The sequence below is a fragment of the Panulirus ornatus genome, chromosome 11 (genome assembly GCF_036320965.1).
Source record: "Panulirus ornatus isolate Po-2019 chromosome 11, ASM3632096v1, whole genome shotgun sequence".
NCBI classification, from domain to species: Eukaryota; Metazoa; Arthropoda; class Malacostraca; order Decapoda; family Palinuridae; genus Panulirus; species Panulirus ornatus.
This window is the reverse complement of record NC_092234.1, coordinates 14,022,377-14,050,370: the sequence shown is the minus strand read 5'-3', so window position 1 is coordinate 14,050,370 and position 27,994 is coordinate 14,022,377. Positions and strand designations below refer to the sequence as shown.

The 27,994-nt window shown below is 39.7% G+C and overlaps 1 protein-coding gene across 1 annotated transcript in view; it reads left to right on the top strand.

Moving 5' to 3' along the window:
- RanBPM (Ran-binding protein M) overlaps positions 1-27,994 on the top strand; it is a 149,888-nt gene that overhangs the window by 37,676 nt on the left and 84,218 nt on the right. Inside the window, exons 4-6 of the mRNA XM_071666611.1 lie at positions 4,176-4,270; positions 14,814-14,998; positions 21,543-21,655. Coding sequence (XP_071522712.1) covers positions 4,176-4,270; positions 14,814-14,998; positions 21,543-21,655 — 393 coding nt within the window. The remainder of the gene's footprint in view (positions 1-4,175; positions 4,271-14,813; positions 14,999-21,542; positions 21,656-27,994) is intronic.

Genomic DNA, 27,994 nt, shown 5'->3' with positions numbered 1-27,994 from the left:
ACACATTTTTCAAGGCTCCCAAAATTTTCGCCCCCTCCCCCACCCTATGATCCACTTCCGCTTCCATGGTTCCATCCGCTGACAGATCCACTCCCAGATATCTAAAGCACTTCACTTCCTCCAGTTTTTCTCCATTCAAACTCACCTCCCAATTGACTTGACCCTCACCCCTACTGTACCTAATAACCTTGCTCTTATTCACATTTACTCTCAACTTTCTTCTTCCACACACTTTACCAAACTCAGTCACCAGCTTCTGCAGTTTCTCACATGAATCAGCCACCAGCGCTGTATCATCAGCGAACAACAATTGACTCACTTCCCATATATATATATATAGGGGATAGGGGATTAAGAATACTTCCCACGTATTCCCTGCGTGTCGTAGAAGGCGACTAAAAGGGAAGGGAGCGGGGGGCTGGAAATCCTCCCCTCTCGTTTTTTTTTTTTTTTTTTTTTTTTTTTTTTTTTTTTTTCCAAAAGAAGGAACAGAGAAGAGGTCCAGGTGAGGATATTCCCTCAAAGGCCCAGTCCTCTGTTCTTAACGCTACCTCGCTATCGCGGGAAATAGCGAATAGTATGAAAAAAAAAAAAAAAATATATATATATATATATATATATATATATATATATATATATATATATATATATATATATATATGAATACATAGATGCCCATACATTCACATATACATACTTATACACTTCAGCATATACACATATACGTACACTCTCCTCTCTTCCCACTTGTACACGTGTTTGCTTTACACCCTTGATGAAAACTCGCTGCTTCTAGCAGCTACCTCCCTCACCATATGTACGTAAGATCTTCCACAAAGCTTTCCTGTGAACCCTATCATATGGCTTGTGATCTATAAATGCCACATATAAATCCATATTGTTTTTCTAAGTATATCTCACATTTTTCAAAATAAGCACCTAATCCACACATCCTCTCCCACTTCTGAAACCACACTGCTTCTCCCCAGTCTGATGCTCTGTACATGCTTTCACCCTTTCAGTCAATACCCTCCCATACAATTTTCCAGGTATACTGAGCAAACTTATGCCTCTTTAGTTTGAACACTCACCTTTATCTCCTTTGCCTCTGTACAATGGCACTATACATGCTTTCTGCCAATCCTCAGACATTCACATTGATACAAGCATACAGTGAATATTCATACCAACCAATCAAGTCTACCGAAATACCATCCTCTCTCATGGATTACATCTTCTGCAAGGCTTTTTACCACGTCTTCTCTCTTCAACAAACCACTCTCCCTTTTTCAAATCTTCACATCTCGAAGCTCATATGTGTCACTTATTCAAATTTGTACCCTAATTTTCAACTGTCAGAGGTGTGAGATATCACAGATAGACATCTTAGATCAGGGGATAGCGGTAATCTTTGCTTTCATTCATTTGTGGAGATATGTCATCTACTTTACCTTAATACATTGAGAAAGATATGTGTATTCTATGGATTTTATGTATATTAGACATCTTAGATCAGGGGATATTGGTAATCTTTGCTTTCATTCATTTATGGAGATATATCATCTACTTTATACTAATACATTGAGAAAGATATGTGTATTCTATGGATTTTATGTATAGTTTAGTATTAATCTTTTTAAAACGATAAATATTTGTAGAGTGTATTTTGGAAGTAGAAATACACCCCATTATCTGAATATTCGTTGATGCCAGGTACTTATATTCATTTTTCTATGTTTGTTTGCTGTTTCATGCCTTAGTGAAGTAGCACTAGGAATAGACAGCTCTCAAGAAAAAATTGTTCCCAGCTTTTCCTCTGTACCTGTTTTTGAAGGATAATAATACTGGAGGTATATGACAAGTTTTGATTTATCTTTTTGAGTTTTTTTTCACTAGATAAGTGACTTTACTATTTCTTTTTATTTTTTTGTAACAAACTAGTAACTTGTTACATATGCTTCAGCTAGTTGGAGAAAGGCTTTTTTTTATATAATCATTGTTACTACATAAGGTATTCATCTCAAAGAAAGGAATATGCATTTATGATAGACAGTTGTGCACTCTGAATTGGGTTGTGCTGTATGCAAATAGAGGGACCCAGTTAATATCTTACTTTTCAACTGAGCATTAAAGAACTTAATCACCATAAAACAACATTTGGATTTTTTCATCTATAAAACATTTGGATTTTTTCAACTATCCACCCAATTTTATGATAGGACAATTTATGAGTTGATATTTTACTTGCAAGAGCTTTGGAAAGAGGGGCAAGTATGCAGTCTGTTGTGGATGAGAGAGCTTGGGAAGTGAGTCAGTTGTTGTTCGCTGATGATACAGCGCTGGTGGCTGATTCATGTAAGAAACTGCAGAAGCTGGTGACTGAGTTTGGTGAAGTGTGTGAAAGAAGAAAGTTAAGAGTAAATGTGAATAAGAGCAAGGTTATTAGGTACAGTAGGGTTGAGGGTCAAGTCAATTGGGAGGTAAGTTTGAATGGAGAAAAGCTGGAGGAAGTGAAGTGTTTTAGATATCTGGGAGTGGATCTGGCAGCGGATGGAACCATGGAAGTGTAAGTGAATCATAGGGTGGGGGAGGGGACGAAAATTCTGGGAGCCTTGAGGAATGTTTGGAAGTCGAGAACATTATCTCGGAAAGCAAAAATGGGTATGTTTAAAGGAATAGTGGTTCCAACAATGTTGTATGGTTGCGAGGCGTGGGCTATGGATAGAGTTGTGCGCAGGAGGGTGGATGTGCTGGAAATGAGATGTTTGAGGACAATATGTGGTATGAGGTGCTTTGATCGAGTAAGTAATGTAAGGGTGAGAGAGATGTGTGGAAATAAAAAGAGGCTGGTTGAGAGAGCAGAAGAGGGTGTTTTGAAATGGTTTGGTCACATGGAGAGAATGAGTGGGGAAAGATTGACCAAGAGGATATATGTGTCAGAGGTGGAGGGAATGAGGAGGAGTGGGAGACCAAATTGGAGGTGGAAAGATGGAGTGAAAAAGATTTTGAGTGATCGGGGCCTGAACATGCAGGAGGGTGAAAGGCGTGCAAGGAATAGAGTGAATTGGAACAATGTGGTATACCTGGGGTCGACGTGCTGTCAATGGATTGAACCAGGGCATGTGAAGCGTCTGGGGTAAACCATGCAAAGTGTGTGGGGCCTGGATGTGGAAAGGGAGCTGTGGTTTCGGTGCATTATTACATGACAGCTAGAGACTGAGTGTGAACGAATGGGGCCTTTGGTGTTTTTCCTAGCGCTACCTCGCACACATGAGGGGGGAGGGGGTTGTTATTCCATGTGTGGCGAGGTGGCGATGGGAACAAATAAAGGCAGACAGTATGAATTATGTACATGTTTATATATGTATATGTCTGTGTGTGTAATATATATGTGTACATTGAGATGTATAGGTATGTATATTGTGCGTGTGTGGACATGTATGTATATACATGTGTATGTGGGCAGGTTGGGACATTCTTTCTGTTTCCTTGCGCTACCTCGCAAATGCGGGAGACAGTGATAAAGCAAAATAAAAATAGATAAATAATTTTACTTGGCCTTTAATCTTTTACTTTAGTAATAGACTTTATGATATACTGAAATGTAAACATTTTGTTGCATAAATTTTTAAGAGTACAGTATTTTCAGAACCTACATGAAATAATTGTAGGTCATGAAGAGCAAATTTCATGGGATCAATATAATGTGAAGTTGTATATGCCAATGTTTGTAGTATAACTACGACATTGGAGGTGGAAGGATGGAGTTCAGTTTGTCATATGGTGTTTCAGAGTCCAAATAGTGAATTGCAATCTATTAAGGAAATGCTCTGCAAAACGCAAATTTTGGTAACAAAAGTTGATTGTGAATTCTCAACTAAATGGTGAATGGAATGAGAAACTTTTTATTTGTTTGATAGAGAATTAAAAAGGTGAGGGATGATGTAAAATTGATTATATAACTGAAAGTTCTATAGAAGAGGTGTGGAGGAAAATTGTATTTTATCATGTGTAATTTCAGGTTTGGATGTTTTCATAAAGTTCTGAAGCCTTTTATTTGCTTAGGTGAACTGAAAGTTTTTAAAGAAGAGGAGTTGAGGAAAAATATATTTCATCATGTGTAATTTCAGGATTGGATGGTTTCATAAAGTTCTGAAGCCTTTTATTTGCTTCAGGTGATGTCATTGGGTGTGGTATCAACCTTATCGACAATGTTTGTTTCTACACAAAAAATGGCCATTACCTTGGTGTAGCATTTACAGATTTACCGGTGAGTATTTTTTTTTAGATTTGTTGCAGTAATTGCTCTAAAGCTTTTTGTGTATTTTGAATATTTATGATAAATTTTAATTAAGGACAGAGATGTAGTATGGACAGAGGTGAAATGGCAATTTTGATCGTGCTGTTAAGAATTTGCATTTGTCAAAAGAACAGTGATGTTGAATCTAAACAACATTAAAGTTTTCTAGAGCGTATCAATTTATCATGGGAGGTTATACTTTAGGTGTAATGAATTATTACTGAATGATGGTGGGTAAAGTACAATGACCCAGTAAAACCCCACATATATATGCAATGTGATCACTTCTGAGGTTATGGAAAACACTAAAAAAGTGGATGTTTATTTAAAGGAGGCTATGCCTATGCACAACAAAAAAAATTAAAAGGTGACTTGCGTAAAAAAGATAGAGAAGATGAAAATGTAGGGTAAGGATTCAGGAATATTGCTTAACTGAGCCTATTAGGCATATTTATCTATCTATGCCTCTGATGCCCATTCCCTTGGGGGACTCCCTCATGAGGGTGGCCACTTAGAGTCTCCTTAACTGTTGAACCCTGGCATGCAGAACATTTGCAAACACAAGTCGCATGCAGTACATGTATTAAATGCTTCCCACATTAAATGACAACATGTTCAAACAGTTTTCAAAACCTTTTACTTCCAAGGTATCACTTATACCACAATATCTTCTTGATGATCAGTATAATATTTGCAGGTGGGCTCCTGGTAGTTACATTCACCTTACAAGCTTAGTTTAAAGCAACGCCCTTAATGCTTCATGTGGCACACTAAGATTACTTATGAGAGCTCTGTGATGTTGCTGATTTCTGTAGACCTGCAGGTGAGTTTGCAGGATTTGAGACAGCTGATGCTTAGTGGAGGTTGGAGGTGGTATTACCTTCTGCTAAGCTTTGGTCTGGTTGCCACAGGGAGTACCCTGACAGTTGGTCTGCTTGGGTGAAACTCATATTCAAGAAAAATGACATATCACTAACTTGCTTGATTGGAATTGAATTTAGGTACAAGAACTAAGTATTGTTTTCCCCACTGAGACCACTTCAGAATTGTGGGTGGTGTCTTCTCTGGCTCTGTTATTGGACTAGAAGAGACGATCTTGTATAGATTCCCTGTTCAAATCAATCAGTTGATGGACATTTGACTATGGTTTAGTGTTTGATTAGTGGCCATTTTGGTGCATGATCATGGTGAAAGGTCAGTGGCCAACTTCAAATTAAGGTTCAAGTTTGAGTTGCTGCAGTGCCAACATATCCATTTTTTTGTTGGATTAATGGCAATTAGTTGCTGAAGAAAGTAAGTGGGATCTGTAACATGGTTTAAAGTACAAAGTACAGAAAGTGAGTGATGATCCATAGGTGATTATATGATTTTTTTTAGGTTAGTGTGACCAAGTATATGATACAAAGGGTTCGGTAACTTGCACACCACACTTATAATATGCATACTACATATGCATACCATGTTTTAAAGTACAAAGGACAGAAAGGGAGTGATGGTTCATAGCTGATTATATTATTTTTTTTTAGGTTAGTTTGGCCAAGTATATGATACAGAGGGTTCTGTAACTTGCACACCACACTTACAATATGCATACTGAATATTCATACATAGTTAGTGCCTGTGGTACTGTAGTGATTTAGTGGTACAAAGGGAACAAATAAAATCCACAATTACATCATTGCCCTCAACTAGCTGGAAAAATTCCTGCTGTTGCCTGGACTTTTTGCATTTGTTACTTAAACAGCTACATATTCATGTTGAAATGTGTGCAAATGTCATACATTGGGTATATTATCAAATGACTTTGAGGTGGAATAGAATGAGTGACCATGGAAAATAGTCTGGAAGGAAATATGGTAAGGTGATATGTAAGAGTTTGTTTTGTTTCATTGTTAGCATGGAATAAGGGTAATTTGCCAAAGCACTGAATGGTTGTATGAAACAGTATTACAAGGAAGAGCTGCTTTTGTATGAAGCCCTTTCCTCAAAGAAAGAAGTTGGTATGCAAATAGAACTTAGTCTTGATCAGTGTATGTTGCCTTTGGTCTGTTAGCTGGGAAGGTGTAAAGGATATTGATTTACAGGTCAAGTGTTTATGGATCTCTTTGATAAGCCACATCATGCTTTGGTAACATAGAAAAGTTACAGCTAGTGTTGAAATCTAGTGTTAATTGATTGACCTTAGAAAAATGTTCCTCATCCTGAAAGTGTTTATAGAAGAGTGGAGGAAAAGTATTTCATGAAGTGTAATTTCAAGTTTGGATGGTTTCATAAAATTTGAAGCCTTTTATTTGCTTCATGTGATGTCATTGGGTGTGGTATCAGTCTTATTGACAACATTTGTTTCTCCACAAAAAGATTGCAATTACCTTGTTTTAGCATTTATTTATTTATTTATTTTTGTATCTATTTAAAGGTATCAGTGATGTAAGGAAGTCACAGATCATTCTGTGAGAGATGATTAGAGGGAAGTATTGGAAGGATATAGTTTTGAAGAGCACATTTTTGCAGTGAATTTGTTAACCAACATAATGGTAGAGATTTTCTTTTCTTTCATACTATTTACCATTTCCTGCATTAGTGAGGTAGCATTAACAACAGAGGACTGGGCCTTTGAGGGAATATCCTCACCTGGCCCCCTAATGGTAGAGATATTTTATTTAATTTTTTTTATTATACTTACTCGCTGTTTCCCGTGGCAGCAAGTTGTGTAAGGAAAACAGACAAAGAAAACCCCAACCACCCATATACATATATATATACATAAATGCCCATACACGCACATATACATACATATACATACACTAACATATACATATATCACGAAGAAAAACCCAACCACCCATATACATATATATATACATAAATGCCCATAGACGCACATATAAATACATTTACGATTCAAAGTGTACATACATATACATACACAGACATGTGCATATATACACATGTACATATTCATACTTGCTGCCTTCATCCATTCCCATCACCACCCCACCATGCATGAAATAGCATTCACACCCCAAGTGAGGTAGCTCCATGAAAAGACAAAAAAAGGCCACATTTGTTCACACTCAGTCTCTAGCTGTCATGTGTAATGCACTGAAACCACAGCTCCCTTTCCACATCCAGGCCCCACCCATCTTTCCATGGTTTACCCCAGACGCTTCATGTGCCGTGGTTCAATCCATTGACAGCATGTTGACCCCGGTATACCACATCATTCCAATTTACTGTTCCTTGCACACCTTTCACCCTCCTGTATATTCAGTTCCCGATTGCTCAAAATCTTTTTCACTCCATCCTTCCATCTCCAATTTGGTTTTCCGCTTCTCCCTCTTCCCTCCACCTCTAACACATATATCCTCTTTGTCAATCTTTTCTCATTCATTCTCTCCATGTGTCCAAACCATTTCAACACCCTCTTTTGCTCTCTCGACCACACTCTTTTTATAACCACACATCTCTCTTACCCCTTCATTACTTACTCAATCAAACCACCTCACACCACATATTGTCCTCAAACATTTCATTTCCAACACATCCACCCTCCTCTGCACAACCCCATGTATAGCCCATGCCTTGCAACCATATAACATTGTTGGAATCAACATTCCTTCAAACATACCCATTTTTGCTCTCTGAGATGATGTTCTTGCTTCCCACACATTCTTCAACACTCCCAGAAGCTTCGCCCCCTTCTCCACCCTGTGACTCACTTCCGCTTCCATGGTTCCATCCACTGCTAAGTCCTCTCCCAGATATCTAAAACACTTCACTTCCTCCAGTTTTTTTCCATTCAAACTTGCCTCCCAATTAACTTGCCCCTCACTCCTGCTGAGCCTAATAACCTTGCTCTTATTCACATTTACTCTCAACTTTCTTCTTTCACACACTTTACCGAACTCAGTCATCAACCTCTGCAGTTTCTCACAGTTGATTTTGAGGAGAAAACGTGTATGGGAGGGTTATTGGAATAGATTGTGTAAAGTCTCAAGAGAGTGTTGTTTGATAGTACAACCATAAAGCTTTGATAAAGGACAACATTTTTAAGAAATGGCACTGGATTGCATGAGTTAGATTAATGTGGGAGTAATTTACAGTAACTTTGGCATATATTGTCTTTATTTTTTGATATATGTTTATTCCTCAGGATAGGGAAGAATTAATACTGCCCATGTATCCCCTACGTGTTATAAGAGGCAACTATGAGGGGCAGGAGTGGGTGGCTGGAAATCCCCTCTTCCTGTAATACTTTCGAAAAGAAAGAACAGAGCAAGGAGCCAAGTGAAGAATTTTCTCTCTAAGACTCTGTCATTTGTTCTTGATATTACCTTGCTCTTTTGGGAATAGCGTGCATGTATAAAGAAATATTGTATTTACTCATTTATAAGCTACACATATTACTTCATGAAAACTTGCGAAAGTGAGGGTGCTGCTTACAGTAGAATACAGTGTGATGAAAATTCTTTAACCCCTTAGCTGTGATAATGGAAAATCCTAAGATAGATCCAACAGTTAACTGCAATAACATTGTTTTCCCAGCAGTTTTCTTAAAAAGAATTTAAGGTTCATTATGGTTTAACAACCTTCTCTCAACCAAGGAATTGTGCTAGATGGTGTTCCTATATGGTGAATGGCTGAAACACTTCACACATAAACAATGACTCAATCAGCTGATGGCTGCAACCCACTAAGAGATTCATGTATCTCTTTGTTTCCCTTTTACTTTGTTTTCACCATTATTTAGGTACTTTATGGATATGCAGACACTCCTGAGAAACCCATTGTATGTTGAAAATATCATGTCGAAAATGCATTTGATACTATACATCTAACCTTCCAAACATTATACCCATCTTAAACGTTCTCAGAACAATTCCATTATCCTACAGTTGGTGAAAATCATCTAACTGTTACAAAGCCTATTTCATAATAAAGTGTTGAATATATCGTCATCATCTTTTCTTTCTTTCATACTATTCGCCATTTCCTGCCTCAGCAAGGTAGCGTTTAGAACAGAGGACTGGGCCTCTGAGGAAACATCCTCACCCGGCCCCCTTCTCTGTTCCTTCCTTTGGAAAATTAAAAAAAAGAATGAGATGGGAAGATTTCCAGCCTCCCGCTCCCTTCCCTTTTAGTTGCCTTCTACGACACGCAGGGAATACGTGGGAAATATTCTTTCTCCCCTATCCCCAGGGATAATATCGTCATCATAAAGTCAGAAAATCATAAGTCGAACCATCATAAGTCATGGGTCATCTGTAATGATGACTAGATGATCTGTGACAGCGTGTGTTATGTGTGATAATACAGATATAGCGATAAATGATGTTTTGAAGAGTGTGAAGGAGTTGTGTTTTAAAGAGTGTTAAGGAGTTGTCACTGCTGGGCTAGGCTATAGCATCCTTTAAATCTGGCACTTTCATTTTTTGCACCCTTTACAGATTGTTCATTATCGTGAGTGTGTGTTATGTGTTGTAATGCATATATATAGAAATTTTTTGTACAGGTACACCACTGAATTTCTGGCAACTGATGGTTCGGCACCTCCTTTAGTCCAGACAAAATTATGTGAGGAACTTGAAATTACCACGGCCGCCAGACTAGTTTACTGTGCGGCCACAGATGGCATTGTGTGTTGGGCACGCTTATTTACATTCTTTACACTGCACTTGTTGGTGATGATACTGCAATTCTGGTGAGATTCTTAGCTTATTTTGTTTAAATTCAACCCTTGCCATGGCTTCTGAGACATATGAGAATGTCAGTCGTGGTGTCAAACGTAAACACCAGTCCATATCGATCCAAGATAAAGTAGAACTGTTGAAAAAATGGACCGTGGTGTTTCGGTGCTTAAGCTGTGTGACATCTACAGTATTGATTCATCAACTGTTTGTGATTTAAAGAAGGAAAGGGAAAAAATATTGAAATTCTATGCAGACAGTGATTCCAAGAAGCAAATTACGATTTGAAAAACTTTGAAAGATGGTAAGAGTAGTGAGCACGACCGAGTGATGGAAGGGTTTCGATAGAGTCGGAGTGATGGAGTGAACTTGTCAGGTAGCATGGTAGTGGACCAGGCTAAGTTGTTCCATAAAGAACTTGAATTACAACATGAGGGTGACTATAGTGAAAAATGGCTTCAAAGATTCAAGAAGCCTTATGGAATTTCCATGAATAAAGCGTGTGGAGAAAAGCTGTCTGCAAACCACAAAGGAGCTGCTGAGTATGTGGATGAATTTGCGAAACTTGTAGCTGACGAGCACCTCAGTCCTAAGCAGGTGTATAATGGAGAAGAAACTGCATTATTCTGGCGATGCACACCTAGGAAAACATTTAACAACAGAAGACGAAGAAGACCCCACAGGATTCAAGCAATCTAAGTACAGACTTACCATCTTAGGGTGCTCAAACATTTAACATTTGTTTAATTTAGATTTCTAGCAGTCCATGGTGTACTTTAGACACATGGGAGATGTATAATTAGTGGGTTAGAGGTGTGTTGATGAATTATTGTTACATGACCACAGTTGGTCCGGCAGAATGGTTAATCTGGTAAGGCTTTGGAACCAAGAGTGCCGGAAAATCGGTTGTGTATCTGTCTTTATTATATATATGCAGAATATGTTGTTATGGTGCAGCACTGGTGGCTGATTCGAGTGAGAAACTGCAGAAGTCGGTGATTAAGTTTGGAAAAGTGTGTGAAAGGAGAAAGTTGAGAGTAAATGTGGATAAGAACAAGGTTAGTAGGGTTCAGTAGGGTTGAGGGACAAGTTAATTGGGATGTAAGTTTGAATGGCATAAAACTGGAGGAAGTGAAGTGTTTTAGATATCTGGGAGTGGACTTACCTGTGAGTGGAATCATGGAAGCGTAAGTGAGTCACAGGGTAGGGGAGAGGTCGAAGGTTCTAGGAGCTATGAATAATGTGTGGAAGGAGAGAATGTCATCTCAGAGAGCAAAAATAGGTACGTTTGAAGGAATAGTAGTTCCAACAATATTTTATGGTTGTGAGGCATGGGCTATAGATAGGGTTGTGTGAAGGAGGATGGATGTGTTGGAAATGAAATGTTTGAGGACAATATGTTGTGTGAAGTAGTTTGATTGAGTAAGCAATGAAAGGGTAAGAGAGATATGTGGAAAAAAAAGGAGCGTGGTTGAGAGAGCAAAAGAGGGTGTGTTGAAATGATTTGGACATGTGGAGAGAATGAGTGCAGAAAGGTTGACAAAGAGGATATATGCATGAGAGGTGGAGGGAACAAGAAAAAGTGAGAGATCAAATTAGAGATGGATGGATGGAGTGAAAAAAATTTTGAGCAAATGGGAGATTGAAAGGTGTGCACAGCATAGAGTGAATTGGAATGGTGTAATTTACTGGTGTCGACTTGCCATCAGTGTGCTGAACCAGGGCATGTGAAGAGTCTGGAGTAAACCATGGAAAGGTGTGTGGGTCCTGGTTGTGGATAGGGAGCTGTGGTTTTGGTGCGTTACACACGACAACTAGAGAATGGATTTGGTTTTTCTTCTATTCTTGGTGCTAACTCTCTGACGTGGGGAAACGGTTCAGGTATGAAAATATATAATGTGTGTGTTTATGTGTGTGTGTGTGTATGTATGGATGTGCCTTTCTTCATCTGTTTCTTGGGGCTACCTTGCCAACTTGAGAAATGGTGATCAAGTATGAGAAGAAATTATATATATGCACATATAAATCCCTAAGGGGACCTGAACATACTGGAGGGTGAAAGGTAAGCAAGGAATAGAGTGAATTGGAATAATTTGGTATACCAGGGTTGTCGAGCTGTCAGTGGATTGAACCAGGGCTTGTGAAGTGTCTGGGGTAAACCATTGAAAGTTTTGTGGGCTTTGGATGTAGAAAGGGAGCTGTGGTTGTGGTGCATTATACATGGCAGCTAGAGACTGAGTGTGAACAAATGTGGCCTTTGTTGTCTTTTCCTAGTGCTACCTTGCGTATGCGCAGGGGGAAGGGGTACTGTTTCATGTGTGGTGGGGTGGCGATGGGAATGGATGAAGGCAGCAAGTATGAATATGTACATGTGTATATATTTATATGTATATACATTGAAATGGATAGTTATTTATATGTGCGTGTGTGGGCGTTTATGTATATGCATGTGTATGTAGGTTGGTTGGGCCATTCTTTCGTCTGTTTCCTTGCGCTCCCTCACTAACGCAGGAGACAGCGACTAAGTATGATAAAGAAAATATATAAATCTTCCTGAGGTAGGGGAGAAAAAATTCTACCTTTGTCATAGAAGACAACTAAAGATGGCAGAAATGGGGGGTTGGAAACCCCTTTCATGTATTGTAGTTTCTAAAAGAAGGAACACAACGAACCAAGCAGCCTTTCTTTGTCTGTTCCTGGCTCTACCTCACTAATGTGGAAATGGCAATCAGTTATCAAAGAAAAAAAATGTGTGTGTGTGTGTGAGAGTGAATATGTTAGGATCAGGTTTTTGCTTCGAAGAATGTGTTTGAAAAATACTTATAGAGAGACAGATGGGAACATATTTGGCAGTTATGGACCTGGAGAAAGCATATGATATGGTTGATACAGATGACTTGTGGAAGATCATAAGAACATTTGGTGTGGAAGGAAAGCTTTTAGAAGCAGTAAGAAGTTTTTATCAAGGGTGTAAGGCATGTGTACAAGTGGGAAGAGAGGAAAGTAAATGGTTCTGTTTGAAGGTTGGTATGTAGCAGGGATGTGTGATGTTGCCATGGTAGTTTGATTTGTTTGTATGATGGGTTAGTGAAGGAGGTAATTTTGAGAGTCTTGTTGAGAGGGGTGAGTAAGCAGTTTGTAGGGGATGACAGGGTTTAGGTAATGAGTCACTTGTATGCTGATACATTATTGGCGACAGGTTCAAATAAGAAAATTCACAATCTGGTAACTGAGTTTGGAAGAGTGTGCAAAAGGAGGAAGTTGAGAGTGAATGTGGGTAAAAGCAAGATTATCAGATTTAGCAGGGTTTAGAGAAACTGTAGAAGAAGTGAAGTGAAGTGTTATAGATACCTGGGAGTTGACATGGCAGCAAGTAGGACCATGGAAACAGAAGTGTGTCATATTGTGGATGAGGGGGCAAGGGTTATAGGAGCTTTGAAAAATGTGTAGAAAGGGAAGTCATTATCTGTTATGGCAAAAATGGGTAATTTTGAAAATAAAAGGGTCCCAAAAATGTTGTATGGATGTGAGGCATGGGCTATAGATGATGATGTGCGAAGGAGGATGGATGTGTTGGGATTGAGATGTTTGAGGATAATATATGGTGTGAAGTGGTTTGATCAAGTAGTAATAAAAGGGTTAGAGAAAGTTGTGGTAATAAAAAGAGTATGGTTGAGAGAGCTGAAATGGTTTGGACAAATGGAGAGAATGAGTGAAGAGAGGTTGACAAAGAGGATATTCATGTCAGAAATGGAAGGAACAAGAAGGGAGACCAAATTGGAGATTGGAGGATGGAGTGAAAAATGTTTTGATTGATCTGAGCTTGAACTTGTGTGAAAGGCATGAATGGGATAGGGTGAATTGGAATGATTTTGTAAACAGAGTTTGATTTGCTATCAGTTGACTGAACCAGGACATGTGAAGGAACTGGGGAAAATTTGGAAAGGTCTATGGATTGGGGGCTGTAGTTTCAGTGTAATGCCTTCTGGTTGTGGGTACGGGGCTGTGGTTTCAGTGCCTAGCATTCTTGTAAGTCCTGTTATTTAATTTTTGTATGCCCTCCACATTTTGTTCATCATTATGAGTGTAAGGAGCAAGAAGTATGTTACAATTGAGAAAGTTTATGTCATACTGCAGGCATCACCCACTGACACTATGATTTTCATTCCCTTCTTGCTGTTGGATGTTGTTTTTTAGAAATACCAGGTATGGTGACTTGGGTCTGCCCTCATAAAAAAGTATTAAAAAGGAACCTATTACCATTTTACCCAAGCTTTTAGCTTGGATAGAGCTCTAAAAAACCATACCTTTATCTTGATAGTTTGATTTTCCTCTGAATGTGGCACATGATTACATTATAAATATCCATACTTCAGATGCCTGTTCCTTCTAGGAACTCCCATCATGGGGTTAACCATGGTAAAACAGGCTCTACTTGTTCCTGTCCTCACATGCTTTCCTCACATATACTCTTCCATGCATTTTTCCATTATTTTTCTCCCTCCAGTACCCTTCCACTCTATTATTCCATTTCACAAGTGGTCTTCCTCTCACACCAGCCCCATCATGGGTTGGGTGTGGCAAAAGATCTTTGTCTCTGCTTATGCTTGTCTTTACATGCCTCCATCACTTGTATCATTCCATGCATTCTTCCACCTTTTCTCTCCCTCCAATATCCTTCCACTTTATTTCCCCATGTTACAGGTTGTCTTCCTCTCACATCAGCCCATTTAATTGTACTATCACATTTTTACTGGTATGAGATTTGTAACCGATAAAATGATTGCCTTTCTGGGGTTATCTTAAACTGTGATTAATTTTTTCAGCCACAGTTATACCCAACAGTAGGGTTACAAACTCCTGGTGAAGTAGTAGATGCAAATTTTGGTCAAGCACCTTTTGTTTTTGATATTGGAGAGATGATGCGAGAATTACAGTGCCGTGTGCGGACGACAATCCAGAATTTCCCCGTCCCAGACACTTATGGACAGTGGCAAAGCATGCTCCATAGGTAAGTAAAGAATCACTTGAGTTTCTAAATAGTTCATATTTTTGATGAGGTAATAGCTGGATGATACTGTGTTGTTTGTTGAGAGTGAAGAAGAGTTTCAGAAGATTGTAAGTATATTTTGGTTGTTAGTGTGTTTTATGATGTATGCAAGTGTAGGCAATTGAAGTGAAATGTGAATAAAAGTGTTTAACATATTTCTATATGCTTGATCGCCATTTCCAGCATCAGTGAGGTGGCGCCAGGAAACAGACGAAGAATGACCCATCCACTCATATACACATTTTTTATATTTTATTATTTTTTATTTATTATACTTTGTCGCTGTCTCCCGCGTTTGCGAGGTAGCGTAAGGAAACAGACGAAAGAAATGGCCCAACCCCCCCCCCATACACATGTATATACATACGTCCACACACGCAAATATACATACCTACACAGCTTTCCATGGTTTACCCCAGACGCTTCACATGCCTTGATTCAATCCACTGACAGCATGTCAACCCCGGTATACCACATCGCTCCAATTCACTCTATTCCTTGCCCTCCTTTCACCCTCCTGCATGTTCAGGCCCCGATCACACAAAATCTTTTTCACTCCATCTTTCCACCTCCAATTTGGTCTCCCTCTTCTCCTCGTTCCCTCCACCTCCGACACATATATCCTCTTGGTCAATCTTTCCTCACTCATTCTCTCCATGTGCCCAAACCACTTCAAAACACCCTCTTCTGCTCTCTCAACCACGCTCTTTTTATTTCCACACATCTCTCTTACCCTTACGTTACTCACTCGATCAAACCACCTCACACCACACATTGTCCTCAAACATCTCATTTCCAGCACATCCATCCTCCTGCGCACAACTCTATCCATAGCCCACGCCTCGCAACCATACAACATTGTTGGAACCACTATTCCTTCAAACATACCCATTTTTGCTTTCCGAGATAATGTTCTCGACTTCCACACATTCTTCAAGGCCCCCAGAATTTTCGCCCCCTCCCCCACCCTATGATCCACTTCCGCTTCCATGGTTCCATCCGCTGCCAGATCCACTCCCAGATATCTAAAACACTTCACTTCCTCCAGTTTTTCTCCATTCAAACTCACCTCCCAATTGACTTGACCCTCAACCCTACTGTACCTAATAACCTTGCTCTTATTCACATTTACTCTTAACTTTCTTCTTCCACACACTTTACCAAACTCAGTCACCAGCTTCTGCAGTTTCTCACATGAATCAGCCACCAGCGCTGTATCATCAGCGAACAACAACTGACTCACTTCCCAAGCTCTCTCATCCCCAACAGACTTCATACTTGCCCCTCTTTCCAAAACTCTTGCATTTACCTCCCTAACAACCCCATCCATAAACAAATTAAACAACCATGGAGACATCACACACCCCTGCCACAAACCTACATTCACTGAGAACCAATCACTTTCCTCTCTTCCTACACGTACACATGCCTTACATCCTCGATAAAAACTTTTCACTGCTTCTAACAACTTGCCTCCCACACCATATATTCTTAATACCTTCCACAGAGCATCTCTATCAACTCTATCATATGCCTTCTCCAGATCCATAAATGCTACATACAAATCCATTTGCTTTTCTAAGTATTTCTCACATACATTCTTCAAAGCAAACACCTGATCCACACATCCTCTACCACTTCTGAAACCACACTGCTCTTCCCTAATCTGATACTCTGTACATGCCTTCACCCTCTCAATCAATACCCTCCCATATAATTTACCAGGAATACTCAACAAACTTATACCTCTGTAATTTGAGCACTCACTCTTATCCCCTTTGCCTTTGTACAATGGCACTATGCACGCATTCCGCCAATCCTCAGGCACCTCACCATGAGTCATACATACATTAAGTAACCTTACCAACCAGTCAACAATACAGTCACCCCCTTTTTTAATAAATTCCACTGCAATACCATCCAAACCTGCTGCCTTGCCGGCTTTCATCTTCCGCAAAGCTTTCACTACCTCTTCTCTGTTTACCAAATCATTTTCCCTAACCCTCTCACTTTGCACACCACCTCGACCAAAACACCCTATATCTGCCACCCATCATCAAACACATTCAACAAACCTTCAAAATACTCACTCCATCTCCTTCTCACATCACCACTACTTGTTATCACCTCCCCATTTGCGCCCTTCACTGAAGTTCCCATTTGCTCCCTTGTCTTACGCACTTTATTTACCTGTGTATACATACACAGACATACATAAATACACATGTACATATTCATACTTACTTGCACTTAATCCATTCCTGATGCCACCCTACCCCACATCAAACAGCATCGTTGCCCCCCTGCTTCAGTGAGGTAGCGCCAGGAAAACAGACAAAAAAGGCCACATTCGTTCACACTGTCTCTAGCTGTCATGTGTAATACACTGAAACCACAGCTTCCTATCCACATCCAGGACCCACAGACCTTACCTTGATTTACCCCAGACGTTTCATATGCCCTGGTTCAGTCCATTGATAGCATGTTGACCCCGGTATACCACATCATTCCAATTCACTCTCTTCCTTGCACGCCTCTCATCCTTCTGTATGTTCAGGCTTCAATCACTCAGAATCTTTTTCACTCCATCCTTCCACCTCTAATTTGGTCTCCTGCTTCTCCTTGATCCCTCCACCTCTGACACACATATCATCTTTGTCAACCTTTCCTTACTCTTTCCCTCCATATGTCCAAACCATTTCAACACGCCCTCCTCTGCTCTCTCTACCACTTATTTTTATTACCACACCTCTCTTACCCTTTCATTACTTGCTCGATCAAACCACCTCACACCCTACATTGTCCTTGAGCATTTCATTTCCAGCACATCCACCCTTTTCTGTACAACCCTCTCTATAGCCCATGCCTCACAACCATATAATATTGTTGGAACTACTTTTCCTTCAAACATGCCCAGTTTTGCTCTGTGAGATAACGTTCTGTCTTACCAAACATTCTTCATTGCTTCCAGAACCTTCACCTCCTCCCCCACCCTGTGACTCACTTCTGCTTCCATGGTTCCATTCACTGCCAAGTCCACTCCCAGATGTCTAAAACACATCACTTCATCCAACCTTTCTCCATTCAAACTTACTTCCCAATTAACTGTCCCTCAACCCTACTGAACCTAATAACCATGCTCTTATTCACATTTACTATCAACTTTCTCATTTCACACACTTTCCCAAACTCAGTCACCAACTTCTGTAGTTTCTCACTTAAATCAGCCACCAGTGCTGTATCGTCAGGGGTTGGTGTAAGGAAAGGGTAGCTTTACTGCTGAAGAAGGAGTTGTAGGAATGTGTGTAAGAGTGTAAGGAAGTGAGCCTTAGACTGACGTGGGTATTGATAGAAGTGGGTTGTGAGAGATGGGTAATTGTTAGTAGGCAGTCACCAACCAGGGAGGTATGCTACTGGTACTACCTGTGTGGGTATTGTGATGGTTAACATTGGCTGTGTAGTGAGTCAGCACTTCATTGGTTGTCAAGTTGCTTTCCTCTGTGTAGTGAGTCAGCACTTCATTGGTTGTCAAGTTGCTTTCCTCTGACCCATGTAGCAGTATATTCTTCCTGCCTCACCAAAACATGGACTGCTGGCATTCTGTCCACAAACATACAAGTTCTCCTTGTCACTCGTACCACTTGACAATGCTTAACTTGGACAGTTCATTCTTCTTGTGGTGAGAACTATGCACTTGCTCAGTCTTTTGATAAAATGGTGGGAGCATTAGATCGAAATAGTAGGTATGAGCATTTGTTAAAAACATTAGGTAGAAGTAGTAGTTAGGAACATTAGATGGAAGCATTAGGTAGGAGTCTATGAAAACACTACTCCAAAGTTGCCCCCTGCCAGTGGTGTGTTAATGGTGAGGTACTAAAGGCTACAAAGTGGCATTGGAGATCAGTTATGGAGACTCTTTTGCTGTGGCCACCCTCTTGAGGAAGTTTGTAAAGGGAACAGGCATCAGAGATAAAGATAGATGGATATATAGGGTTATCGTTAAGGCTATTCCCTTGTCCATGAAAAGGAAGATGATGAAAGGCAAGTGTTTTGGGAACAGCTGAGTGAATGTGTCAGCAGTTTTGATGGAAGAGACTGGGCATTAGTGATGGGTGATTTGAATGTGAGAGTGGTTAATGTGACAGTTGAGGATATAATTTTGGTGCATGGCGTACTCTGTTAGAGGTGAATGGAAATGGGGAACGGCTTGTGAGGTTGTGCTGAAAAAGGACAGGTGATTGGGAATACTTGGTTTAGAGAGAGGAGTATATAAGTGTACTTGGATGTGTGGGAAAGATGGAAAGCGGGCATTATTGGTTTCTCACCTAATTAATAGGCTTGCAAAAGAGAGAGAATTGGATATGAATGTACATAAGGGACAGCTGGTAAGACTTTTTATTATTAAATGATGGAGTTAAGAGTGAAATCTGTAAGGTTTTTTGGAAAAGAGGAAATGATATGGATGAGAAGAGGGTGGTGAAAGTAAGTGAGTTCAGAAAAGACACTTGTGTGAAGAAATACCGGGAGAGGTTGAGTATAGAATGGCAAAAGGTAAGAGTAAACAAAGCTAGGAGAGTGGATGAGAAATGGAAGGTATGTAGGCAAGTAGTATGGCATGTGCGAGGAAGTGTGTGGCATGCTGAAGGAGGGGAGGTTAGAAAGGGAAGTGAGTGGTGGGATGAAGAGGTAATTGCTAGTGAAAGAGAAAAGAAGTTTATGGAAGATATTTACAGGGATGGAGTGCAGATGATTGGGAGATGTGCAAGAGAAAGTGAGAGGAGGTCAAGAGGAATGTGAAGGGGTTGAAAAAGAGGGCAAATGAGAGTTGGAGTGAGTGAGTATCAGTAAACTTAAGGGAGAATAAGATGTTTTGGAAAGAGGTTAAAAGTGTCAGAAAAACAAGAAAACAAATGGAAGCATTGGTGAAGGGGGCAATTAGTGTAGCATAACTGGTATCATGGAGTTGGGTGGAGGTGAAGTGAGTATTTTGCAGGATTGATGAATGGGTTTGATGAATAGGGTGGCAAAATCAGGGGTGTTTGGATTGGGAGTTATGCAAAGAAAGAGTCATTCATGGAGAATGGTTTGGTGAAGGTATAAGAGGTGGTGAAAGCCTTGTGTAAGATGAAATGTGGTAAGGTGGCTGGAGTGGATGGTATTACAGTTGAGTTTCTTATGAAAAGGGATGATCATGTTTTTTATTGGATATGAAAGATTTCCATTGTGTGGATGGATCATGGTAAGGTGCTTGAGGATTGGTAGAAAGGATAGATAGTGATATTGTATAATGGCAAGGACAAGTGTGATTTTTTGAACTGCAGAGGTATAAGACTGTTGAGTTTACCTTGGAAGTTGTATGGGAGCATTATGAGTAAGAAGGTGAAGTCATGTACAGATCATCAGGCTAGGGAGGAACACTATGGTTTTAGGAGTGGTAGAGAATGTGTGAACCAAGTGTTTGCTTTAAAGACTGTATGTTAGAAAAACTTGGAGGAACAGAAGGATCTGTATGCGGCATTTATGGGCCTGGAGAAAGCATACAATAGGGTTGATATAGATGCCTTGTGGAAGTTCGTATGAATATATGATGTAGGAGGAAGGCTACAAGAATCAGTGAGAAGTTTTTGTCAAGAGTGTAATGCATGTGTTGGGTGGTTCCAAGTGAAGGTAGGTCTGTAGCAGGGATGTGTGATGTCGCTGTGGCAAGTTGTTTATGGATAGGATGCTGTAGGACATAAATGCAAGTGTCTTGGAGAGATGGGTAATTATGCAGTCTGTAGGTGAAGAGGCCTAGGAAGTGAGTCAGTTGAGTGAGACTGCTGAAGTTAGTATGTGAGCCAACGGTTCCATTCTGTGTTTGATCTTGAGCCACCTCACAAACACAGGAAATGGCAAGCAAGTATGAAAAAAAACTGTTACAGAGAGGGAATTGTGTTATTATAAAATGAAAATAGATACATGTGTGTAATGTAAACTAAGCATAAAAGTCATTTGATGATATAATCTTTCACATTAGCATTAGCATGTGAAATTTAAATGTCTGCTTAGCACCAAATAGGTAAGTCTTCTTGATTTTTTTTATACGTTTGCTGTTTCCTGTGTTAGTGAGGTTGCTTTAGGAGCAGACAAAGAAATGACCTCATCTGCTCACATTAACTCTCTAGCTGTCATTTATAATGTGCTGAAACCAAAGCCCCCTCGTAATTGGTATCATTATTATTATTTAGTTTTTTGTCCTTGTTCTGCCTCAGATTCTTAGTCTTTGATTAGAAAGTGTAAATTTTGTCCTGTTTATATTTGTTATTGAATTAGGTAAATTTTTCTTTATCACATAAGTGTATAATGCTACTAGCTTAGGGTAAAAGGTGCAATAGCTCTCAAGTTGCTCATAATTAGTAAAACATGGTACAGGATGGTCACCTACTTGGATTTTTTTTTCATGATTGTAGTAAGTGTACAATAATATGGTTTGACCATGAGTAGTGACAAGTATTCATTCTTCCAGAATGGTGTCCACATACCTTGTCCATCATGGTTACTGCGCTACAGCTGAAGCCTTTGCCAGATCCACTAGTCAAGATTTTGATGAGGAACTTACCTCAATAAAAAATAGACAAAGTAAGTAAATCAGATTTTGAAACTGCATTGGTAAGTTGTAAGAAGTAGGACCCAGTGTGATCTAGTTTGGCAACTTTAGTTTTGCATAGGCACCATTTTTTTTTTCCCATTTCGACCTCATATTCTTCACTTTGTTTCCATTTTCCATTGTATGGCTAAAAGGTGCTGATAATCTGTGTTAGGCTTTCCTGGAGGATGCTGTTGAATAATGATGTTATCAAGTGGACCCTATTCTCTTCTAGTTTATTTATAATTATCCAAGGACCTCTTTCTGGAAAGGGTCCTCAGTTTACTACAGGACCCCTTTTCATGAAGCTCCTGCAGCTCAGTGGCTGAACTGCTTCCAGTAGCAGGGAAATGGTTTACTCCTTTGGAGTGAGAAGTTCTTCAACGAGACTGTATTCCTAATGTTATAGTTTCGCTGAAGGTGACTTTCCACTCTAGGTGTAACCTTGATTAGGCATAGTCGAGTAATACCTACACCACTCATTATTTAGGTAAGTGATGGGTAACACTAGAGCATGTTGTGTAGATAGATGACTGGTAGAACCATTCTGTGTTAGGTAACAGGGAGTTCATCATAGGATTACAGTACTTTAACTTCAGCAAATCCCCATATTTGTCTTTTCATGTTCCCAGGTTGCTGTTCAGCTCAACATGCTGATCCAGTTTTTAGATGCTACTTTTTCCATTCTATTTCAGGTAAAGTGTTCTTATCTGAAATTTGAAGGTATACTCTTATTCGGCACCATGCAAAACTAAAGTTTACTGTGTAGAGAGTTTCATTAGGGTTCTCATGTTTGTCATTAATGCACAGCAAATTACTCATTGTAGGAAGCAGAAAGGTGTTTTGCTTGCAGGACCTTTTTCCCAGGTATGACAGCTGTTTCATTTCCTTCTTCAAATTGTGAATTTTTTACCTGTTGGGACTATGAGAACAGCTTAGCTAGGCCCTAGAATATGAAAATGACAGGTGGCTCCTTAAGGTCTGTCATGGATGTGCTATTATCACCTCTGGCTAAATACTGATGCTACATTGGAACCTTCCGGTATATTGCCATCCATTAATGATATTCTCTGCATCTTTGAAAGTATAGATTTATCTAGACCTTTATCTTTGCAAAGTCTAAGGCATAAAGTTTTTAGGAAATGAGAATTGTGTGTCCATGATTTTTGCTGGCTTGTGGGGTTGGTAATGTTTACCAGTTATGCAAGATTAATTGGAAAAAAAAAAAGCATGTGCATATATGTACTTGATCCTTCCCATGTAAATGGGAAAAAAAACTATTTTTCTTGTTATCATTCCTTAATTCTTTCAAAATGGAAGGATTATCAAGAAACAATAACTAAAGAAAAATGGTTGAACACACATCTCGTCACCCTGGCCAACCTCCCCCACACAACCCCCTTTAACCACAAGGCACTCCCACTTTCCCTTTAAGGATCAGGCCAGTGTGTAGCTAAAAATGGCATAGGAAAGACAGAATTTTTATGTTGTTGGAATTTAAAACACTTTATGAAGTTTTTGCTCCTGATGAGGCAGATTGTCTCCACGAAATATGTTTTGATGCTTATATAAAAAAAAAATGCATGTTTAATGAAATTATCTGAACTCATACTGAATAGCATTTTTACACTCATAACTATCATTACAAATTAGTGTGATCCTCCTCAAAAGCTCAGATTGGGGTGTCTGACTGTGTGTGGATGTAACCAAGATGAGTTTCTTAAGAAAGGAGAAATAGGTAGTATGATGAAAGAAACCTGGATGTTCTGGCTCTGAGTGAAATGAAGCACAACAATAAACAGGAAGAATGGTATGGAAATGTTTTGGGAGTAAAGTCAAGGGTTGGTGAGAGAAAAAGAGCTAACGAAGGAGTAGCATTACTTCTGAAACAGGAGATGTGGGAGTATGTGGTAGAGTGTAAGAAAGTAAATTGCTGTAGGTAAAACTGAAAGTGGATGGCGAGAGATGGATGATTTTTGGTGCTTATGCACCTGCTCATGAGAAAAAGATCAAAAGAGGCAAGTGTTTTAGGAGCAGCTGAGTAAGTGTGTCAGCAGATTTGATGTACAAGCCTGGGTTAGTAATGGGTGATTTGAATGCAAAGGTGAGTAATGTGGCAATTGAGGGTATAATTGGTGTGCGTGTGGTATTCAGTGTTGTGAAAGGAAATGATGAAGAGCTTGTGGATTTGTGTGCTGAAAAAAGACTGGTGATTGAGAATACATGGTTTAGAGAAAGATATACACACAAGTATACATACGTGAGTAGGAGAGATGGTCAAAGGGCATTATTAGATTACATAATAATTGAGATAGGGGAGAAAGAATACTTCCTGTGCATTCCTCACGTGTCGTAGAAGGCGACTAAAGGGGACGGGAGCGGGGGGCTAGAAACCCTCCCCTCGTATTTTCAACGTTCTAAAAGGGGAAACAGAAGGAGTCTAATGGGGAGTGCTCATCCTCCTTGAAGTCTCAGATTGGGGTGTCTAAATGTGTGTGGATGTAACCAAGATTAGAAAAAAGGAGAGATAGGTAGTATGTTTGTGGAAAGGAACCTGGATGTTTTGGCTGTGAGTGAAACGAAGCTCAAGGGTAAAAGGGAAGAATGGTTTGGGAATGTCATGGGAGTAAAGTCAGGGGTCAGTAAGAGGACAAGAGCAAGGGAAGGAGTAGCACTACTCCTGAAACAGGAGTTGTGGGAGTATGTGGTAGAGTGTAAGAAAGTAAATTCTAGATTGATATGGCTAAAACTGAAAGTGGATGGAGAGAGTATTTTATTATACTTTGTTGCTGTCTCCCGCGTTAGCGAGGTAGCGCAAGGAAACAGACGAAATAATGGCCCAACCCACCCACATACACGTCCACATACAGCCCATATACATACCTATACATCTCAACGTATACATGTATATACACACACAGACATATACATATATACATATGTACGTAATTCATACTGTCTGCCCTTATTCATTCCTGTCGCCAACCTGCCACACATGAAATGACAACCCCCTCCCCCCGCATGTATGTGAGGTAGCGCTAGGAAAAGACAACAAAAGCCACATTCGTTCACACTCAGTCTCTAGCTGTCATGTATAATGCACCTATACCACAGCTCCCTTTCCACATCCAGGTCCCACAAAACTTTCCATGGTTTACCCCAGACGCATCACATGTCCTGGTTCAATCCATTGACAGCACGTTGACCCCGGTATACCACATCGTTCCAGTTCACTCTGTTCCTTGCACGCCTTTCACCCTCCTGTATGTTCAGGCCCTGATCACTCAAAATCTTTTCCACTCTATCTTTCCACGTCCAGTTTGGTCTTCCACTTTTCCTCGTTCCCTCCACCTCTGACACATATATCCTCTTGGTCAATCTTTCCTCACTCATTCTCTCCATGTGACCAAACCATTTCAAAACACCCTCTTTTGCTCTCTCAACAACACTTTTTATACCACACATCTCTCTTACCCTTTCATTACTTACTTGATCAAACTTCCTCACACCATATATTGTTCTCAGCACATCTCATTTCCAGCACATCCACCCTCCTCTGCACAACTCTATCTATAGTCCACACCTCACAACCATATAACATTGTTGGAACCACTATTCTTTCAAACATACCCATTTTTGCTTTCCAAGATAACGTTCTCAACTTCCACACATTTTTCAAAGCTCCTGGAACTTTCGCCCCCTCCCCCACCCTATGGTTCACTTCTGCTTCCATGGTTCCATCCGCTGCCAAATCCACTCCCAGATATCCAAGACACGTGTATGTAGGTGGGTTGGGCCATTGTTTCGTCTGTTTCCTTGTGCTACCTCACTAATGCGGGAGACAGTGACAAAGTATAATAAATAAATAGAATAAATAAGTATTAATTGGTAGACATGTAAAGGACAGACTTTTGGATGTTGATTTGCTGAGAGTGGCAGCTGGTGGGATGTCTGATCACTATCTTGTGGAGACGAAGGTGAAGATTTGGAGAGGTTCCAAAAAAAAAGAAAATGTAGGGGAAAGAGTAGTGAGAGTATGTGAGCTTTAAAGGAGACTTGTGTGAAGAAATAGCAGGAGAGATTTAATGTAGAATCGTAAAAGGTGAGAGCGAGTGAAGTGAGGGGAGTAGGTGAGGAATGGGATGTATTTAGGGAAGCAGTGATGGCATGTGCAATAGATGCATGTGGCATGAGAAAGGTGGGAGGTGGGCAGATTGGAAAGGGTAGTGAGTGGTGGGATGAAGAAGTAAAGTTGTTAGAGGAAGAGAAAAAAGAGGTGTTTGGTCAGTACTTACAAGGAAGGAATGGAAATGATAGGGAAATGTATGGGAGAAAGTGGCAGGAATTCAAGATTATAAGAGAAAGCAGCAGGAGGTTAAGAAACGTATTGATAAAAGTGTTGATATTAATGATAATAGTAATAATGATAATAATGATAATAATACTGATAATGATGATGATAATGATGATAATACTAATAATGATGATGATGATGATGATAATTGACAGCATGTCGATCCTGGAACACCACATTGTTTCAGTTCACTCTATTCCTTGGAAGCCTTTCACCCTTCTGTATGTTCAGGCCCCGATTGCTCAAAATCTTTTTTACTCCATCCTTACACCGCCAGTTTGGTTTCCTGCTTCTCCTCCTTCCCTCTACCTCTGACATTTTTATCCTCTTTGTCAATCTTTCCTCACTCGTTCTCTCTATATGACCATACTGCTTCAACACACCCTCTTCTGCTCTCTCAACCACTCTTTTTATTACCACACATCTCTCTTACCCTTTCATTACTTACTTGATCAAACCAGGGCATGTGAAGTATCTGGGGTAAACCATGGAAAGGTCTGTGGAGCCTGGATGTGGAAAGGGAGCTGTGGGTTTGGTGCATTACACATGACAGCTATAGACTGAGTGTGAACGAATGTGCCCTTTTTGTCTTTTCCGAGCACTACCTCTGGGGGGGATGCTATTGCATTTGTGGCAGGGTGGCGATGGGAATGGATGAAGATAGCAAGTATGAATATGTACATGTGTATATCCGTATATGTCTGTGTATGTATATGTATGATACGTGAAATGTACAGGTATGTATATGTATGATACTTGAAATGTATAGGTATGTATATGTATGATACGTGAAATGTATAGGTATGTATATGTGCATGTGTGGGTGTTTATGTATATACATGTGTTTGTGGGTGGGTTGGGCCATTCTTTGTCTGTTTCTTTGTGCTACCTTGATAACATGTGAGATGGGGTTAAGTATAATGAAATATAGATAGATAATGATAATGATAATAATTATAGTACGCTGTGTTTTTTATTGAAGCATTAAACAAAGTGTGAAAAGAATATCCTTTTAGCAACACAGTGCTGTAGATGAGCCATAAACTCTTGACATCACTGGCAGGACCAAGACGCTGATATCTACAGTAGATATTTATTTAAGAGAATCATAAACAAGAAGCCATCAGGAAAACAGGTATGATGAATGAATTGTTTAAATAAACATATGGGGAGAAGAAATATATATTGAACACATAGAGGAAAATTCATAATGAAACAACCTCGTAACTGGTCATGCAGAGTAATGGTGCACAGGGTGTGGATCGGTAAATAATCAGGAAAGAGCTACCAACGATAACAAAGGAGCAGATTTAAGAGAGATAATTGATTCATTCTGAGAAAATAGAGGAAGAGATTCTGAGATACCAAATGAACGACGAGAATTAATTTTTTCTTTCTTTCATACCTGATTGTGCTCTCCCTTTCAAACCACTTTATAATGACCAACTAACCTTCATATAGAAATACAAAGCCACTCCATCCTAAAGCTATCTGCATCTGCACCCCCCCCCTCCTTAACCCCAGTAAACACCATATCGATGAAACACATTATGTAAATGGCTGACAAAACACATTTGCATGTAAATGACTCGATATATACTAAACAGACTTCCCTTCTTCCATTCTTGACCTCTTTTCCACCAGTCATACACCCACCCAAAACTTTACTTAGCAGAGAAAGGGAGTCACACCTGCATATCTTGTGTTCTATGCACCAACCACCTGTTTGTCATTACAAACATTGATTCAGCATCTTAAAGAACCCCCATACCCAGGATGCAACTTCTGTGCTGAAGATATCAAATGCACTTACTGTGAACTGAGAAAGATTCATCACCATTATATACTTATATATGCATATTTTCTAAAACCATATATTTCCAATCTTTTTTCTTATTTACTACACAACTTGATGATCTTCCCGTTTACAGCAGGGACCCTGTGTCACAATTGCCATCACCTATCCATGCAATCAAGT